This window comes from Falco naumanni, chromosome 1, assembly GCF_017639655.2.
Source record: "Falco naumanni isolate bFalNau1 chromosome 1, bFalNau1.pat, whole genome shotgun sequence".
Classification (NCBI taxonomy): Eukaryota; Metazoa; Chordata; class Aves; order Falconiformes; family Falconidae; genus Falco; species Falco naumanni.
In genome coordinates this window covers 109,587,815-109,607,522 of record NC_054054.1, presented here as the reverse complement: position 1 = coordinate 109,607,522, position 19,708 = coordinate 109,587,815, and the positions used below count along the sequence as shown (strand labels likewise).

The 19,708-nt window shown below is 39.5% G+C and overlaps 1 protein-coding gene across 2 annotated transcripts; it reads right to left on the bottom strand.

Annotated features, from left to right (window-relative positions):
• Window positions 1-2,760: 2,760 nt before the first annotated feature.
• On the bottom strand, window positions 2,761-19,635 carry RPS6KB1 (ribosomal protein S6 kinase B1). Of its 2 annotated transcripts, none has more exons than XM_040618321.1 (15): window positions 19,395-19,635; window positions 16,095-16,144; window positions 14,910-15,030; window positions 14,478-14,546; window positions 13,905-14,052; window positions 13,200-13,257; window positions 12,085-12,185; window positions 11,085-11,175; window positions 10,800-10,890; window positions 10,385-10,492; window positions 10,016-10,078; window positions 9,106-9,183; window positions 7,340-7,447; window positions 6,627-6,739; window positions 2,761-6,066 (listed from the first exon to the last, which is right to left on the bottom strand). In XM_040618321.1, the coding sequence occupies exons 1-15, from the start codon at window positions 19,464-19,466 to the stop codon at window positions 5,829-5,831; spliced, it is 1,509 nt and encodes a 502-aa protein (XP_040474255.1). In that variant the 5' UTR covers window positions 19,467-19,635; the 3' UTR covers window positions 2,761-5,828. The 2 variants fall into 2 exon arrangements, with proteins under 2 accessions (XP_040474255.1, XP_040474265.1); XM_040618331.1 differs by lacking the exon at window positions 19,395-19,635 and adding an exon at window positions 19,372-19,394.
• Window positions 19,636-19,708: the final 73 nt, after the last annotated feature.

Here is a 19,708-nt window from a genome sequence, read left to right as displayed (position 1 = left end):
ATAGCATGCTGTGTATTTGCTAATTGTATTTTTGTTTGAAGTTTACTGCAGTTGAGTGTAAGTGTGCCCTATGATTGTTCCACCACGGTAGCTGAGTGACTGGGGAAAAAAATAAGACTCCAGCGTAAAGAAAACAGGCCAAAGCTTCTAAGTCTGTAATTGGAAACTTACGGGAGTAGAAGAGGCTGGTTCTCATGGAAGCCTTTCCCAGCAGGTGAGGTACTTAGTCTGGAGAATGTGTGGCTGAATGGCGTTAAGAGCAATCCTGAGGGTGACAAAGAAGAATTAGAGCTTGGCCACAGCCAGAGCTGTGCTGTAAGGGGCTTGCACTGGTACCTCCAGTATCATCGGAACAAACCGCTCTTTATTTCCTCGGAGAGATCTAGCTATGCCTTAGCTTGCAGTTGGAACTCATACAAGATCAGAACTGTTATTTGAATTTCATCATTGGTGATATTCAGGCTGCTGCGGCAGCAGAACTTCCCTTGAGAGCTGGACAGGAATTGTATCAGTCAAGGAACAAAAAAAAAAGAGCAGGGGGAACTTAAGGTTGGATTCTGAGTCTCTGATGGGCCCACAGAGACTTTGGCAGCTCACTTGGTTACACAATCAGACTTTCCCAACCTTAATCATGAATATACAGTTTAGCTAAAGAGTGGTTTAAGGGTTTTTTCTTCATACCAGTACTGTATAAATACTGTGTAAACAATGAGTGCTATATTTAATTTAGTCATCAGGCAGCACCTTTTAAAAAGCCTTGCTTGTGTGAGTAAAATGAGTGACTGAGCCCAATACGCAGTTTATAAAGCAGATACAATAACCAGCCCTTTCTAAAATACTGGGCAGAATAACAATTGTAACTGAAAAAATGAAAAAAAAAATCTTTAACTTACCCTGGATTGGCTATAAGCAAACAGCAGCCCCATTACTTATACAGCAGGGAAAAGTGAGAAAGCAGGTTGCCGTTCCATCACAGAATCATGGAATCTGCAATTCGGTGACAGTGCAAAGCTGCAGGGGTCTGTCAGGACCAATAGCTTGTGCTGGCAGGCCTAAGATGAACTAGGAGGGTAGTTACAGATCAAGAAACACGCTACTTTACACATACACCTTCGAAGTATGCAGGGAAATTTGAAAGAAATTAACCTGAACTAAATACTCTTTTGCTATAGAACAGAAGTATTTATAAACTGCTTACTTGAACAGGTAGTTCAGTATCTGAGACAGATACTGCACACTGGAGGAATTAAGGCATCGAGGACTGTATACAAGGCTGTCATTTTTACTAAAAACTATGAAACTAATTCAAAGTATTACACTTGAGGTTAAGAAGAAAAAAAAAATCAACACAAGAACTCAACAGTGTCACCTGGCCTGTAAAGCTCAGCAAGACTTTGACAGAGCACAACAAAACACAGTGGCAATGCTTTAAGTCAACCCTGGACTGCTGCTGATGTCTTGGTCTACCACAGAGTAGTAACAAGCCCTTACTAGAAACAAGGGTGACTGTTGGTCTGAGATAGGGCCAGGGGAACAATTCTGTCTTTTATTCTCTCTGTGGATGCATTTTTTTTTCCTTTAAGATCCAATGAAAATTATCCAAACCCAGTAATATTATCAAACACATTTTATTAAAAACCAAAGAGCTAAAAAGATATTTTGATCAACCAGTTCAGGTTTACACTTCATAAATGAAACAAGTCGTTCTCATCTTAGTTACAGAGAGGAAAAAAAAACCAAGGAACTTACATCCATGAATGACATCCTCTCTGCTCCGCTTGTCAGCATCGTGCTATTAGGATGCGACTCTTCCTTATCCAGCCCACTCAGGCTAGGGTAGCTGCCCTGCTTTCCACTCATACACACAGTCACGCAGCACACGTCTGACTCTGCAGGGGACAGAACAGAGAAGAGGATGACAAATGGCAATCAACAGCCACTTTTTAAGAGCCCAAGAACCAAGGTGAAGGTACCAGCCCCTGGCAAGACAGATTGATCAGAACTAGCATCTGTGTGGTCCTTTAAGTTCTAAGCAGAATTCCTCCTCCCTCCCTTTCCCTTTAAAGCTGTCATGAAAGACAACGATTTAGATGCAGTTGTACTTAGGGCCTACCTACTTCCTAAAATAAAATTTTTAAAAAAATAGGTCACTTGGATTAGCATATGTTTAAATTTGCATTTAGTTGCTATTCACATCCGTCTTATTCAGCAGTTGAATATATTTAGTTCCAGTAAACTGTGAAAGATGAAAAACAGAATGGGGATTACCTTTATTTCTACTAAGGCAGCTCAAGTCTGTTTCTTGACGGCAGCTACAAAGCCAAATTAATCTAGAAGAGAACGATCTGTACACGTTCATGCATAGAAACTGTATACAGTGTACCATCAAGGATCTGCAGGAAGAATATTTAAATAATTTGCCTTGTTCTTAGTAGCTTCTCTTCCTTTATCCCTTAGGGAAAGGATGTCCCTGTAAACTGGGGGAAGCAAAGGAAAAGGCAACTCTCCTGCTGTAGAGAGAGAATTTTTAAAAAACACCAAATCCCAAGCATCTGTCCTAAGAACAGTAGCAGTCTCCCTCAGTGTTTGATGCACTTTTTGATTAACAGTAAGAGCAGGTTGGGAGTTATTACAAAGAGAACAGACCCAAAGTAAACATCCACTGTATAATCAGAGTGGACTCATATTAAATGTTCTCCAGCAGTTCAGCTTTTAAATAGCAAAACCCAAAAAAAAGGGATATTCAAAAGAACAATTGACTCATTTATTTTTATCTTTTATTATGAGCTAATACCAGGATGACATTCAAATGTCAGATGGCACAATTAAGACAGTCTTGGTAGGAATTATTCCAGCATTCCCAAAATTACAATTTAGTACACGAATGGCATCAAATGTATGCATCACTCCCACAGAGAAAAATTATGAAATTCTGAATATCTTATACCAGAATAGTTTCTGCATCAAATGGGAAAAGAAAAACTGCTGGTAACACAGCTGACCTATAAACCTTTTGTGATAATGACCTGCAGAACAAAATATTCCCCTATTTAACATCTAGTAAAAAAAAATATGACTTTTGTTCAAGTTTAATACTTTTATATGGTTAGCCACAACAGGTATTAACCTCAGTTTTACTATATTTTTGTAATGCTACAAAAATCCTATAAAATCAAATTATAGTGAATTTTTCAGTGATTATAATTAAAAAAGCGCAGCTTGTACAAAATAAAAAAAATAAGATTCTATACTCTAATGAAAAATTTAAGACATTTTTAAATGAACGAAAGAAAGCACTTGTTAAGCTCTCCAATATTCAATGCATTCTGCACTTATCTGAAATAGCCAGACAGGAGCTAGATCTCCACTCCCCTTAGTTCACGACTAGTAATTTTGACACTATTATATATATATATAGAGGATCTATGTCTGATATTTTTACAAATAAATACAGGATAAACCATATTGCATAGTGTGTGCTTGCTGTCCGAGTCACACTCCAAAAGTTTCACAGTTATGGTAGGGAATTAAACTTATAATCTATGGGATGAAACAATGACAGTACATGAAATTTACTTTTAAAACAAATGATTTCTATTTGTAATGAGCAGTGAACTCAGACAAACAACTCTTGCCATTCTTGCCAGCCATATTAAACCAATTCTACTGGACAATTAAATCCAGCCAACCAAAAAGCAACTGTTAGCTGTAACTAGGACCAAGAGAGATCTGCCTCCCAAGAAAAAAAAAAATTAAAAAAAAACTAAGTTCCTTTTTACCCAGTAAACATGTTAGGAAACCTATGTTAACGAGTGGCACAGAGAGGCACAGCTTGAAGTGCTGCGTATTTGCAAATATGCATAAGACAAACACATGAGCACTTGGATTTCGGTTTCACAACATGTCACCCGTGGCCACATTACCAGATGAAAAATGGCAATCTTCCGGTACGATTTGTGTCACTATAAGGTAACTTACTTTTCCTTATAAATCTAAAAAATGAAGTTTCCCAACAAAAGTCTTATCAGGAAGAAAAATAACATACTAATTTTGCTCAATCATAACCATCTTTTTTGTTGGTTCATTGTTACTATCAACAAGGTATTGATGAATCCTTCTGACTTGCAAATTTTAAAAAAGAGCACTCTGATTGGATTCAACATGGTTATATGGCTTGGATCCTATGGCTCAAAAAGATTCAGTATACACAGAGTAAGCAGAATCTATAAAAAAATCCCTACTATTGTGAAACACTAGAAGTAGACTTTGCACAGTTTGACTAAAGATAATGCAACGTGTGGCAGGCAAAAAGTGACAGGACTTGTATGCAGTTGCATGATCATATACACACACACGCACACACCATACACACTCTAACTAGTGTAAAGCTCTGCAGATATTAACCCTTTCACCAGCTATGTTCATGGAAATGCTTTCTTTAAGGCAGGAAGTATTTTAAGTAAGGTAAAGTTACCTTTATTTTATTCTTTGTACCTGTAAGTCATTTGTACAGATTGTGACAATTTCAAAAACATAAATAGTGTCCTTAGAACATGTTTCCTAAATTAAGTTGCTAAAGTTCTGACCCACTGTGGAAGACATTCACTGAAAGGCCATTTAACACTTTTCTCATACAATCAGCAAACTTACTGCCCCAGCATAGAAAAAAATGTTGCTAAATTTAGAAATGTATAATGGCAGGGAACTCCCATAAGCAAAGTATGTAAAAAAAAAAAAAATAAATCCTCAAATTCTTACCCACTGGTTACAAAAAGTTTTATCACCTTATACTATGTAGAATTCGTGTATGTTTCCTGTGGTACTTCCTATATGTTTCTAGCGACCTTGTATTCCGATGCACTTTTTCCTGATCTTTTATATGGGTAAGAATCTGAACGTCTTCAGCTGTCTCCGTCTAAGGACTAGTGTATACAAAAGTGATGTTTCCCAGTGAAATGTCTGCTGAGGACAAGGATGAAATAAGCAGGACATGTATGTGAGCCCATGGCTTCCAGTTAAGCCTAGAACATAGCAGCATTGCCGTTTGATTAGATCCGTTTGTCTTTGCAGGAACAGGTATTTCAGCTGGGTAAGCAAGTGAAACCGTTCTCTCCCACCCCACATTGCCAAGCTGGTAACTGAGTGATTTGCTTATTGATTTGTTCTTTCATGAGGAGAAAAATCAGAACTAGAGCCTTTACTTTCTTCACAGCAACCAATTATTCTGCGGTTTTAATTTTGGGATACTTTCCATAATGAGCTGAATCAAAAAGTCTATTTGAAAAATATATTTTTTTTATATATATAAAAAACTCATTATGTTTTGAATGTGAAATACCAATTAATTTTATCTTTCATCTTTGATTCCACCCCATTGTAGGAAACAGCTTAACCAAGCTTGCATGCTAATTATTCCTCAGCCGCAAGCATAGAGGCATTTCGTACTTTGCCTAGTGAAAGGGCTAACCCTCCTGGACACATTCACAACTAGACCAGTGATTCTGAAGCAACATCCTGACCCTTAATACTGTCAGTTTCAAGCTATCAAGCTGAAAAATCCTTGATAAGGTGAGAAGATGTCACTGCGAATCAGTTAGATGATGTGCCTAGAGTTCTGCAATACCATTTTCTAAAGTTTTTTTATGCACCATTGATTGACAGAAAAAAATCTGTTTTTCTTTGCTTTCCAAGTCGCTCTGTGCAATGACTGACTCTTTGATACTGTCACTTTTTAAAAGTAAACCATACAAGCCCTCATATTTCAACTTCAAGGGGGCTTATGTCCGTTCTTTGTTTTCCACCTTCAAAGGCTTAAAAAAATTGTGTTGTCATAGATTCATGCGCAAGTGCTCTGGTCGTTTGGAAATCATGGGAAAAGCTTGTTTTTTATATGGCCCAGAGTTTGGTTGCCGGATTGGAAGTGGTGCAGAGGCCTCTCCACAGACTGTCACATCCATTTGTTCTATTCCACTTGTCTCCATTGGATATTCCACAGGTGTCTGAGTATTTGATGCGCTGGCAGAAGCACCTCTTCCCCAGAACTCCCCAGGGGAAAACTTTACAGGGCTTTAAAACAAGAAATACAAAAATCAGAGATGAAGATACACACAGCACCAAGGTATGTCCTTTACTCTGCAGGAAGCTGAACTCAAATGCCTATTGAGAAGCATTTGTAATTCTTCCTTCCACTTCCAGAAGTCTGAGAAAGTTTCCATGTCTAGCTTCTACAATGGTCTCTTGTAAAGTAAAATTCTCTCATGTGAGCAGTGAGAATCTACGTCTAGATGATTGCAGGAGGAATTTTCTGTACTAACATGATTCTTTAGCGGCACATAAGTACTTAGGATCTTCTGAAAGAGTTCTAGAGCAATGGTCTACCAAAGTCACCAGCCTGTGAGGCTGTATCAGCACTGAACAGCAAGCAAATTAGTACTTCTTGTGCTGCCAAACACCACGGATTTGTCTCTAATAACAGTAAAACAGGATCAATGCTGCACTTCTAATGAAGTGATGGGCTTACTGAGAAGAAATGCCACGTTTTTTATTTCTAGTGCAGATCTATTTCAACTACTTGCCAAAAAGTGTAATACACAAAAAAAAGAAAAGAAAAAAAAAATCAAAGATACCTGACTGGCGTCCTAGGGCTACCTATGAATCTGCGAGGTGATCGAATTTTTGGTTCAAAAGAAAATTTCTCTTTTACGCTTTCAAGTACAGATGGAGCCACATATGTAAAACCCTGCAAAACAGGAATGAGTGCACTGTAACTTACAGGCAAGATTTACTTTGATGATCACTTCTGCAGTTATGATAAGCATGAAATAGTAAATGAGAATTACAAAAAGGAGGATTAAATGTAGATATATAAACTTCTACTCACTGCTTGAAGCAAACAGCAGGACTTCAGGGAGTTCCTCACCCAGGTGCCTGCACACCCCAGATACCTCTGCCCAGATCAGATTCCCACAGGCATACTCAATGTAATTAATTTTGATCTATAGAACCGACATTGTCCTCTCTGCATGAGTATGAAAGCAATCACATGTCCATGGTTCACAATGCAACTATGAATTAGAATGCTGACATTTCAGAAAGCAAGCAACATTTGTTGGCTGGTTTATCTATAAAAAGAAAATGTCAGCAACAATCAAACGAAGTATTTTCAAAGCCCTTAAAAATTTCAGACCTGCTGCAGAACATGTGTTTAAAATTAGAGTTTGCTTCAAGCATCAGGTGTTAAAGATTCCCTAGAAATAATTTACCTGAAATGCCCTACTGTTTCCAGTTAACACAACATACCTCTCTACAGTCATCACACACTCTTCCCTGGCTCACTTACCAGAAAGACCTGGTTGGCACTTTCACTGAGAGTAGAGTCATCTGGGCTATCAACAGGTGTCTGACGTGTAAACTTTGAATCAAACTGGCTCACATCCTCTTCAGATTGCTTTGCAAAAACAAAATGATTAAGGGTTTATATTACAGATATCAACCAAATGGCTTAGCGGTGATCAGTGTAGCCTCTGGATGGAGTTCATTCCATAGGTTTTTGGCAGAGCTCTGCTGTAGTAAAACCCTGGAGTGGTGTCGGAATCCTGTCGCTGCCAGTGGGAGGTCACTATGGGCACTGACACTGAGAAATAAAGGCAAGGGGGAGGGGCAAAAATTATGGATCAAAAAGGAACACAAATTAAAAAGATGCCTTTAAAAAAAAATCTCAAATTACAAACAAAATCTTTTAGAAATACAATGCCAGCTTCTTGCAAGTTTAGCAACCAGTATAGAACAGTTGCAACTACTAGCTTTTGGCAGCCTCTCCAGATAATTTCATCCTGGTTTTGCACATAGAGAAGTGATTATACTGTGAGGGATAGGTGACAGCTCTGGAGTAAGTGACTATCAAGAGTATTTATAATTCAGCCAAAGAACAACAGACATAATTCCAAGATCCTTTCTCTCATTCCTATGAAAAGGCAGTATGTATTCTGCAGGCCTTCATGCAACCATGGAAGCATGTTTTCAAAAACCATCTGGTTTGTACACATAACTTTCATAAAACTTGCTAATAGCAGAAGAACCCAAAACTATCTTCAGATAATTCATTTGCAAATATCAGTCTTGTGTCATTCTGAATTTCATTCAAAACTGTGAGGAAAAAAGGGTCTGGAGCCCCCAAGCTGTAGTATGCTCAACATTAGTGATGCCCAAGTCAGTTTAAAGTGAGATTTTTAGTAGTCAGGATCTATCAGGGTGGCAGTACCCACTGCTGCTGTAGCCCACTGTATCCGGGGTGGGGTGGGTGGAGAAAGACAGACACCCCACACCATCAAAATATAACATAGGATAATAGAAGCATATTCATCACATCACTGGTTTGAGGTAAGCTTTAATTACTGCCTACAATAGACAAGATGTATTGTAACTATTAATAAGCAAACATACAAAATGCTTAATTAGGTGATTTCATTTACTTTTGCTTAGCAACTATTTATCATCTTAGTTTCATCCAAGTACAGGCTTGCTGTATAATGTTTAGAAACAGGACTTCAGAGAGAACTGCACTTGCAAGTCTGTTTAACCTACAGATTAGAAGCAGGAGGAATTAAAACTGCAGCAGAACCTTCTTCCTCCAGAAGACTTAACAGAAGGACGAATTAGCTTCCAGCTGATTTTTGCCACCTTCTCACATTAAAAAAGCAAGATCCTATTCCAGTGATGGATGAGCACCATGACCACAGAGTAATACGACAAAACAGCATGCTCATGACAGCCAGTATTTCATACTGTGTGAAGACTTAAACAGTTGGGTTTTTTTTAATGTTGATACAGCTTAGTTCTCAGAAAAAAAAAAAAAAAAAAAGAGAAGAAAAAAATCAGTCTGCATCAGGCAGTATATCTGGCAGATCAGGTGGTAGATCTGCCATCTCTAATTTGACAAGAGTGGATCTGAGAACCAGTAACATCAGTTGAACTGTTTTGAAGTACCAGAAAACCATGGCCCTCCAGTTTGTAAGAGTGAACATTTCTAAGTTTTAGATTCCACATTGTTTTAAGACCTTTCCTAAAGGCATACGAGTAATATCTCACAGCACTCTGAGTACATACCAATAAGGGTTTAAAAGGAGGTTCCACCTTTCGTGCCAACAGCTCATCCCAGTTAATGTGTCTGAAGAACGGGTGAGCCTACAAGAGTCAGCAATAGCACAGAGTCATGATCCGCCTTTTGGGTATAAATCACAGCAATTTAAGAATGAGGCATGTTCTTTTCAGACCATTCTCTGTGGTGTCTTCCTTTCCAAAATCACATATGGGTCTAGTATAATATAATCTCCAGCACTACATCAGAGAAGCTGGAAGAGCTGAAAATTGATACCATACCTCCAAGTCAGACAACATACATCCCCTCTCATGTTTTCCTTGAAAGTATTAGAAAAACCAAGTTTACATGCAAAATACCTCTACATTTTTCAACTTTAACTCAGATATCTAAAAATAATGACAAAACACTGTATTAATGACAAATTATCAGAACTGGGTAATAAGAAGGACTCTCTAACACGTTATTAATCTCGTCGCAAAAAAAAAAAATCAAGCTGGAAGCAACAGGAACTAAGCCTCTGCCTTAACTTTTCACTCCGCAACACTGAGTGCAAACTAACAACACTGTTCCCTTGAAAGAGCTGCACTAAATCCAAGGGCTGGCAGTTATTTTGTCGGACTGCTTTTCATTGCCTTTAGATAGTTGCCTGTACTATTAGCATTGTGCAACTGCAGAAAAGATCCACTGGAAGACAAGAGTTAAAGAATAAAAAGTAATTTTCAAATCTCAAATTATCAAATAGGTCGACAGCTGCTTTTGTGAAGCTTTAAAGCATTCAAATTTGCATCAGCTGTCACATGTGGCTGCCTTTTCGCTCGTTACACTTCAACAGATATACTCTCCTTCCCTGATGCACCCTCAAAGCTGTTTTATTTTCAATGCACTAATACAAGAATTCTTGAGTTCCAAAGTTACCTGAACTTCTCCAGCATCTCCAGGACCAGCTCCTAGACGTGAGGCAGCATTTCTTTTTAGCAGCTTAATGAGAAATAACATCCAAAAGAGCAAAATTAGTTATGCCGTTATGACTAGGCTAGTTCTGACATGAATCATCATTTGAATGAATACCATGCAGAGTGATTACAGAACAATCAGAAAAACTGCACTAACATTAGAAAACAATTGTATTTGCAAGGAAAATCACCTTCTGTACCACACAAAACAAGGCTGGCTGACTTCGTAATAAGTCCAGACTTGGACTGAATAGCCATAGTGGTACCATTGTAATATTTCTGTTTTCTACATACGCACGTAGTGTAGTACTGACATTCATTAAAATTCTACCTTTTTAAGCAGATCTCTGGCTTCTTGTGTGAGGTAGGGAGGCAAGTTGAGTTTACACTTGAGAATCTTGTCGATTGTTTTCTTTCTGTTCTCCCCAGTGAAAGGAGGCTAGAAAGCACCATTGTAATGGGAGGAAAAATGGGACTCATTCAGATCTTTTATTTGTGCACACAGAACTCACTTCAGTATTTTATAAAGCAGATAAAATTACTGCAAATGGGACTTTTAAGTAAGTGTTTGGATGAGAGCATCTCACGACTGTAGCCAACATAAGTGTAGCTGTAGTTTAGTTATTTCTTACTTGCAATCTGTATATATACAAATACATACGTATTTATACATGCATCCGAATTAGAATACAGGTAACTACAAAATCTATGAAGAGAAATACATGCAATTGTAACTGTGCACCTACTGCTCCAGTCAGCATGTCATACATTAATGCCCCCAAACTCCACCAGTCCACAGCACGATTATGCCCACTCCTCATCAAGATTTCAGGGGCCCTATAATCAGAAAAATTGAAAATACAAAAGTATTTTAACAAGCTTAATAACTAATTCTGACTACTAGTTTCCAAACAAAACAAGTAAAATTTCCCTAAGTGACTGAACATATGGACCATTAGTTGAAAAAGGCAAAATTTAGCCATTACCCCCCAGACCAGAGTAATACTTTTCTATTTCATCATGCAGCTCACATGTATTCAATTGTTCCACAGAATGTGTGTGTGACTGTTCCATCGTGAATAGATTCTTTACATAATCCGAAGTCAGTCAATTTTACATGACCTGAAATTAAATATATAAAATTTAAGACTTGCCAGAATTCTGACATTTGTATAAGTAACATTAAAAAATAGGAATTTTTAACATGAATATGTAATAACTCTGAACCACTTCCAGATACCTTCAGTTGTCTGACAAAGCAATACAGCTATAAAACAGAATGAGGTAATCACACTTACAGATAAAACCTCTGCATTATACCTGCATAACAAAGTGCTTATTCACATATAGACAAAAGTATTTAAATACAAAGATTGTGGAGCATCATTCAGACAAGAAGGCAGGCTATCAAATTTTACCACTTGCTTCAGAGTTCAGGTAACAACCTTCAACACATTGTAAAGTGCCCTGAATAATTCAGTACAAAGACCTGGACTAAGTAAGTTGTTTAAGATAGCATGAAAATACTGGATGGTACAGATTGCCAGACTCAATCAGTGTCATATGGGCAACGTAAAAACACATTCAGGAATAGCTACTACTGACAGGTAAAGCGTCAACAGCTCAGTCAGTCATTTCAGCTACGGATGAATTGGCACCCTACCTAAACTGCCCTTCCTAACAAATGTCTTCAGTCAGCCCCACTGACTAAAATGTCACTGAGAGTACACTGAAGACACAGATCTTTATGCACTTTACAATGACCAGCAGAAGAAAAAGTCCAGAGCTGCAGAAATAGCAGGTCAACCATTAAAAAAAAAGTCTGTGTGTACACACGGAGCCTGCTGTGGCCTATTAAAGTCCAAGAAGCTGTATTTAAGGGCAGGCAATTAGCTTTGGCAATTCTTCAGTTATACCAGGAGTGATAACAAACATGCCATTGTTCTAAGGAAATTCATGTAAGAGAAGTGTTGTGACCTTTGAAGAACTGTTTTCAAATGACTGGCAACGCAACTGTTACTATATTTCTACCTTGGTGATTAAGCATGATGTTTTCTGGCTTCAGATCACGGTAGATGATTCCTTTTTGATGCAAATGCCCCAGTGCCATTGAGATTTCTGCCAAGTAAAAGCTGAAAGGAAACATATGCCACAAAATTAGACATATCCAATCATGCAAAGCATCTTAAGCACTAAGACTATTATGTACGTAGCAACAGTTCCTTGAAAGTATCATTAGAAGTGTATGAGAGAATAAATGAGAGAAACAACGATGCCTTTGAGGTTGGTTTGCCAAAAGGCACACAGACTCCACACTGAACTAAAATTACGCCATTAGCATTAGGTTTTCCTGTTTAGTAGCTGTTTTGCGAATATATTTGGAGGAATCTGAATCTACCAGTTAGCGGTTAAAATATGCTTCAATCTGTACTACTACGTCTGGATGGCAAAATTGAAGAAGGGAGAAAAAAAAAAAGAAAAAAAAAAAGAAGCTAAGAAGGTAACCAGCAGCACCCAGAATGCTATCTGTGGAACAGTATTACAGCCCCATATGGACATCAAAGCTTTCCTAAGGCACTATCGGGATGCACTGTGGGAAGATACGACTGTATTCAGTTGTGTGAAGCTTAATCAATAAGGGATAATTTCGAGCTGTTTATATGTAAAATATCACTACTCGGAAGGCTTTTTCTCTTTCATTAGCTTAATTGATTTTATCACTTCACAGATTTGATCATTAGAATACAGTCATCACAGTGACTTGGAAATTCTGTAACCGGCTGGTCAAATTGTGCGTGGACCAATAACAAAAAAAACCCCACCAAAACCTGCATTTACAGCAAGTCTTTCACAGTCTTGTCTTCAACACCTAAACCACCTCTTCTACCACAGCCCTATGGATTATAGCCTCACTCAGCAACCAGCAATGGACCGTCTTCTGTAGTTAGACTGGAATTACACCAGCACAAACTGGCAAGAATGGAACACATACATCTTCCCAAAACCCAGTTAACTGCTTTTTTCACTGGACTGTGAAATGAATGAGTAGTTATATGTAGTTTTTCAAGTCAGAGTATACAGTTTAAGCACTTGGAAAAAAAAACCCACACCTGAAACTATTAATTTACCAAAATAGTTTCACTTACCAAGCTGTGTCTTCCATAAATATCCCTTCTCTCTCTAACTGCATAAATAGTTCTCCTCCTGTCATAAGAAAAATGAGGTTATACTCTATTAAAGTATCATTTTTAGTCAGTCAAACTCCCATTTTCTAGAAAAACTATAAGCAACAGGTATTCTGCTCTACAAAAAGTCGTTTCACAAAAACCAGCTGAGAACTTATTCCTCTAGCAACCTAAAGAAATGGCAGAAGAAATCAAAAGAAATAAAAAAAAAAATCAAAAGAATTGCTCAAACAAACAGCAGCATTTCTGTCCCTGTTTCTGCTGTTGTTATAGCTTGAGCAAATTGCTCCTAACCTGCATTTGTTTCCCTGTCTGTGAAATAAAGATAATACTTCCCTGTTTCACAGAGACCCTGCAAGGACTAAAACCTCAGGTACTCCTACACAGAATCTAAGACTAACATACAGGAATTAAAAGCCTGATGGAAGAAAGGTATTAAAAACCCTCCTCTCCTGTACTGTCATGAAAAGTAACTATTTTATGCTTCATTCATCTTTATTGTATTGAATTAGAAGGTTTGTGTATGTTATTCTATGTATTTTTACTAATCCATTTTACATTTTTAAGGTACCATCCCAATAGCTGCGTGGCCTTTTAGACTGAGAAATCCAAATTCTCAATTATATAAGATACCAAGAAGCAGTTAACAGAATTTCACATACTGACCACTGAGATACTCAAGGATGAGGTAGAGTTTTCCACCGGTCTGAAAGGCATAAATTAAGTCTACAATGAAGGGATGTTTCACTTCCTCCAGTATATTCCGCTCTGCTTTTGTGTGAGCTGTATCCTTTGCATTCCTTACAATCATTGCCTACAAAAAGCAGAGATACGTGAGCACAAGAACATGCTAAACAAGACAGGTTTTTATATTTAGTTCAATCCTGAGTTTACTAAACCACAACACTATGTGTGACTCAGCAACAGCATAAAAAAGAAAATTTCTCCACATACATAACGTGAGAGTCTTTTTGTGGAAGTTTAAGTCTTTATTTCACAGAATTACACAGTAATTTAGGTTGGAAGGGACATCCCTACCTATTTAAACTAGCTGTGAAGAACACCACAGACAGAAAAATTTAAAGTTTAATTCTAATTCCAACCGTACCTGTTGTTTTTTTTTTTCAGGTATCAGGTTTATTTTTAGGTATATTAAGTAATTAGGTAATTGTAAAAGCTAAATGGAGGGATAGATTTTTTTAGATTTAGATAGCAGTGAAATGTGAACGTTTAGGTTACCTTTTTAAGAACTTTCATGGCAAATATTTTCCCGGTGTTTGCTCCAGTTACTTTTCGTACTTGAAACACCTATACAACACCGATACAAAAGCAATCACATATTGCAACCACATTAACCATCGTAAATTAAAAAAACCAACGTTCTGCAAAAGAGAAATGTGATCCCTACAAACTGCAACGCTGCCTGAAGGAGAAGAGCTAGTGACCTGAACCAGAACCAGTTTGGGACATTTCTACTGCCACCAGCCGGTGTGGCTCTGCCGGTCACCAGGCTCCCACGACACCAGCCCTAGCAGCCCTGAGGTTACCTTCTGGTAGAACAAACTTTTCAGAAAACAAGACGGGAAGATTAGGCCTTGCCAAAGGCAGCGAGTGAGAACTTTAACCGCCTTCAGTGTAATGGATTTACTTCCGTAGAAAAGAGTTCCTTACCTTTCCATAGCCACCTTTGCCAAGTACGCGCAGTAACTCAAAGCACTCTGGTCGGATCTTTTCTGGACCTCTGTTTACACTAGTCTCTGAAATCTCAAATTTTTCACAATGTTCCATGCCACTGGATAAAACCAAAACAAGCATATAAGACTACCTGACACTCAAAAACAATCAAATGAAAGCAAGCAAGCAAATTACTTTCTGAAAAGCATACAGTATATCTGACATAACTGAATGACTTCTTTGGACATTTGGAGAATTCCCAGCACCAGAAATTTTACTTAGGTGTGTTGCAGTAAGTTGCAACTTGCACAGAAAAGATTGCCTGCAAATTTTGGGGGGTTATACTATCAAGATTTCCCTCAAATTCCTTCATTTTAATGCACAATAAATCCCTGTATTACACCAGAATTAAGTTTAAAAGACTAAAGCCTTAAACTGACTTAAGATATTCCTACAAGACCTCAAGCAAAGGGTATAAGGCGTGTTGAAGTTTCAGATCACATTCAGCAGCCCCAACAGTCACAGTAAGACTTCTGTAACACAAATATTTTGCAGAGAAAGCTGTAACAAGAAAGTCTCACAACTCTAAACATGCCACAAAAGATGACTGATTCAAAATTTAATGATGCATCTAAATTATGCTACAGTTCTGCAAAAGACTTAACAGATTGATCCTCTTCAACGTAACTGAACTGTTTTAACTATCACTGCTTTCTTCTCACAACATGGTATGCTCAAACAAACTGGAAATCTATAAATGAAGCAATGCCAAACGTAGCCATCTCCTGAACATCAAATCAGAATTTCTGAATTCTCATCTGCTACAGACTGTTATGCAAATCTGCAACTGGAGCCTTTATAAAAAGAACAGAACGTACAATGTGCTGCAGACAGGGCATCAGATTCATATTACAAATACTATTCAAGTACAAGAGATATATTAGGAGAAACAAGGATTGAAAGACAAACAGCAAGTTTTGCCAGAGTTGTTTTTATTATTATTATTATTATTTTACTTCAAGATACAATTCACAAATTTTAATGTGAAGAAATAGTGAAACGACTAGAAACAACTCAAAATTGAACAAGAATGACAAAATTTTCTATTTAACAATGTAACAAAATTAGAAGTCATATGTAGCTCGCATGAATGATACAGAACATTTTCTAGCAGCAACTTACAGGTCATATTGGCCAACTCCTCCATGGTCCATGCTCTCACTTAATTGACCCTGAGGATGGGAGGGGTAGAAGGAAGATTAATTATAACGGAAGAAAAAAAGAAGTGTTCAAAGTAAATGGACTGATGTGCTTTACAACTTCTTAAATTATATAGATATAAAACTAATTTTATATAGAATTAGTTTATAGTATATAATTAAATAAATCTAAAGGTCAGGAATAATAAGTTATCAGCAGAAGACAAAGAAATCTGCAAAATTCTGTGCAAGACCTGCAATACTTCCACATATCTCAAACAGGGACACAGAGAACCAACCACCTTCACCCAGCCACATTGTTATTCAACCACTTCAGTATTAGAGGTAACAGTTTCACAGACACAAATTTTGAATTTGAAAAATGTTAAGGTACTGCATTTTTCTTTACAGTTGCTCTTACAAAATCCTCATTCAATACTATGCAAATTGGAACGTAAAGATTATGTGACTAGATGAACTGGGATTCATATGTACTAGAACCAAATAATCTACTGGGAAGTTTTTATTATTCTATTGGTAATCTTTACTCTGATGTTAAATACCTTTTCTGGCCAATAATCATTCAGATAGATTAACGCAAGCAAATATTACTGAAGAAGGTTCAAGCGCTTCAGCATCAGAACTAGTCATCATTAAAGAATGTAGTTAATTCTGAAGAGGTATTTTCTTCAGAGGATTTTCAACTTGATCCCTTATGCAAGATAATACTTCACTGTAATTGTGGCTCTACAAGGCCAAAGAAGTGCAAACCAAGCAGACAGCTGGAATGAATACAAATAGAATTGAATGGCCATGCTTCTAACGAGCTTTAGGTTATACCTTAACATTTTTATTTTAAAAAATATGTACATAAAATAACAACTGCAAATTAGTGAGAAACAGCCCAGAACCTACAGACTGAATACCTATCTACTGAGTGACGTGTGAAATTCAGAGAAACAGAACAAAAAAAAACCCCAAAACACACGAGATCTGCAAAAAGCAGACCATGCCAAGGAGTGCATTTTCAAATATTATGTAAGTAAAAAAATTAACCAAAGAAAATCAGAAACTTTCAATAGCTTCCAAACTATTTAAAGTTTACAGAGCCTGCTTTATTTTGGTCAGCGATCTAGAGGGGAATTCAACTGCTGGTTCCAGCTACGGTTCCAGCTACTAGCACCACAAGCAATTATGGAGTCTAAAAGTTCAAGTTTGTTTCCAGCTGAGAGAGTTCCTACCTCATGTCCTCTCGATAACATTTATTAGAGAAATCCAGCCTACTGACATCTGTTTCACAATAAAACCCACTAAAGCTACCCTTGACCCTACCGTTAGATGCCAACAAACCAATTAAAAAAAAATAATATTCAACAAACACTGAAAATAAACACCCATCATGTTCGTAAAGCAACTTCTCAAGTTACCCAATGGTTCTGGCAAAGCTGACACATGCTTTTCTTGCCCTTCTGAACTATGGTTTTTATTTTCAGTATTAACTTGAACAAAATTCACAATAGACACTGTTCTGCTATTTTCAGGATTTTTTCTCATTTCACAAAACCAAGAAACGCAATGGTGATCTGGCTGGGAGGCGATCAGTCCTTCAGTCCATGCACGCTGTTTCATTTATTACAAACACAAAAATGAAGGCTGCTTTTTTCATCATAATAATTAGTGCAAACAACCATATGGCTTATGAGCAAACACTCCATTGAAACAATTTTTCAGATTTTCTAGAATGGCCACGGCTATTCAAAACTCCAACTGCTCTGCTCTTGCTGCTATTAGGCTTATAGCTTCCAGGAGGCATCAGGGGCCAGCACCACAGAGATCAGACAAGACAGTTCAGCCTTTACACCTTGCTCACTTCAAATGTAACGACCTCAGGTGCTCCAGCTGCAGTGTCTTTCTGATCCTTCTAAAACACGCACAATGCCTACAGAGATAACTGTCAGTGAAACATTTTTCCCCTTTCCATGATCCTGACACTTCCCCTTCTTTCCTGCTCTTATGTTCCCTGCTTTTCAGTTCCATTTTGATTTCAAGTCCATTCGCACCCTCCTTTACCTGTTTGCCAAAAGGCACCTGAGAACCAGATGAGGTTGCCAAGGTGCCTTCAAGTCCACAGCTGCATGATTAAAAACAGTCACTGCCATTTTTTACAACCCACAATAACTAATGAACTTCTAAAACTGTTCCCTGAGATTGAATTATTGGAACACAGGAGAGCACAAATCCAACTTTCTTGCCACCCCGCTTCGGATCTGTTCTTGGCAGCATTAACAGAGTGATGCAAGTGACATTTTTTTAAGCCAAGTACTTTATTGATTATTGAGGTGACAGTGCTTTTTCCTGCGGGTTGAGAAATGGCCAAGCCTTCGGCTGTCAAAGAATGTCTTTACAACTTATACGTAGCATGGGGATCCCAACCGCGACGCAGAGTATCTGGTTATCTCCAAGACTTCAAGACCGACATTAGTATTTAAATAGCAAAAAATAAATGTGGTAGCGGTTTAAGCAACAGTAAATATTTAATAAGCAAGAGTATCAAAACCAAATAGCACTAGAAAAATGTGAACAGGGATCTTGTAACAAGATTCCTCCAAAGCCTGAACTGGATCTAGATGAGCACTGCAAAACGACAGACTACAGGCTGCAGGGGGAAGCCTTTGGGAAGCAGAGATGGGAGAGGCACGGACAGGCGCCCAACGCAGCACGGTGAAACTTTGCTTTTAATTTTGGCGCTAGAGCAACGACATTATGCAGTGCCAGAAAGAAAGCCCTTCTGCACCGACGTTACAACATGTGACAATTAAAAAAAATAATAAAAAAAATAGACACACACACACACAGAAAAAAACCCACCCCACCGCTGCGGCACTTGGCTGGGAAACCCACCGCACAACTTCCACGGGAGGGGGCTCCCGGAGCGCGGCGACCCCGCCGGCGGCGCGACCCGCGCCCGCCCGCCAGGCGGCCCTGCCCGCACCCGCAGCCGCCACGGCAGCCCCCGGGCGCGCTGGAGACCGCCGGGCGCCCCAGGCCTGGCCGGGCCGGGCGCAGGCTCCACCGCCCCCCCCGGGCAGGGCGCGGCCGCCTCACCTGCGCGGCCCGGGCCGGCAGCCGGCCCCGCGCTCCGCCTCGCCCGGCCTCCCGCGCGGCCCCGGCCCGGCCCGCCCCCGCCGGCAGGGCGCCCGCCGGCCGCTCCCGCCCCTCACGCCTGCCCCTGGCGCCGCCGCTCCGCTCCCGCCCCGCACCGGCTCGGGCTGCCGCCTCTCACCCCCTCCTCCAGCTCCTCGTCCGAAGCCGCCTCCTCAGGCTGGTCCAGGTCGATGTCGAACACGCCCGCCATAGCGCGGGTGCGAGCCGCGGCGCCGCCGCCCCTCCCTGGCTGCGCTGGCTGCACGGGGCCCGGGCCGCCTCATGGGCCCGCACCCCCCCAACTCCACCACGGCCGCCATCACCGGCTGCCCGGCCCCAGCGCGCCTGCGCCCCCGCCCCGACTCCGGCCGCCGCGCAGGCGCACGGCCCCTTCCGCCGGCGGCCCAAGCATGCGCGGCGGGGCCCCCGCCGGGAGACCAGGCGTCGGGCTGG

What these genes read in the sequence shown, in the direction of transcription:
- RPS6KB1 (XM_040618321.1), bottom strand. Translation starts at nt 19,466, where the DNA reads ATGGCGGGCGTGTTCGACATCGACCTGGACCAGCCTGAGGAGGCGGCT. An exon ending in ACGAGGAGCTGGAGGAGGGG is followed by an intron (nt 16,145 to 19,394) that starts GTGAGAGGCGGC and finishes TCCCATCCTCAG; the next exon opens with GGTCAATTAAGTGAGAGCAT. An exon ending in GAGATGCTGGAGAAGTTCAG is followed by an intron (nt 9,184 to 10,015) that starts GTAACTTTGGAA and finishes TGACTCTTGTAG; the next exon opens with GCTCACCCGTTCTTCAGACA.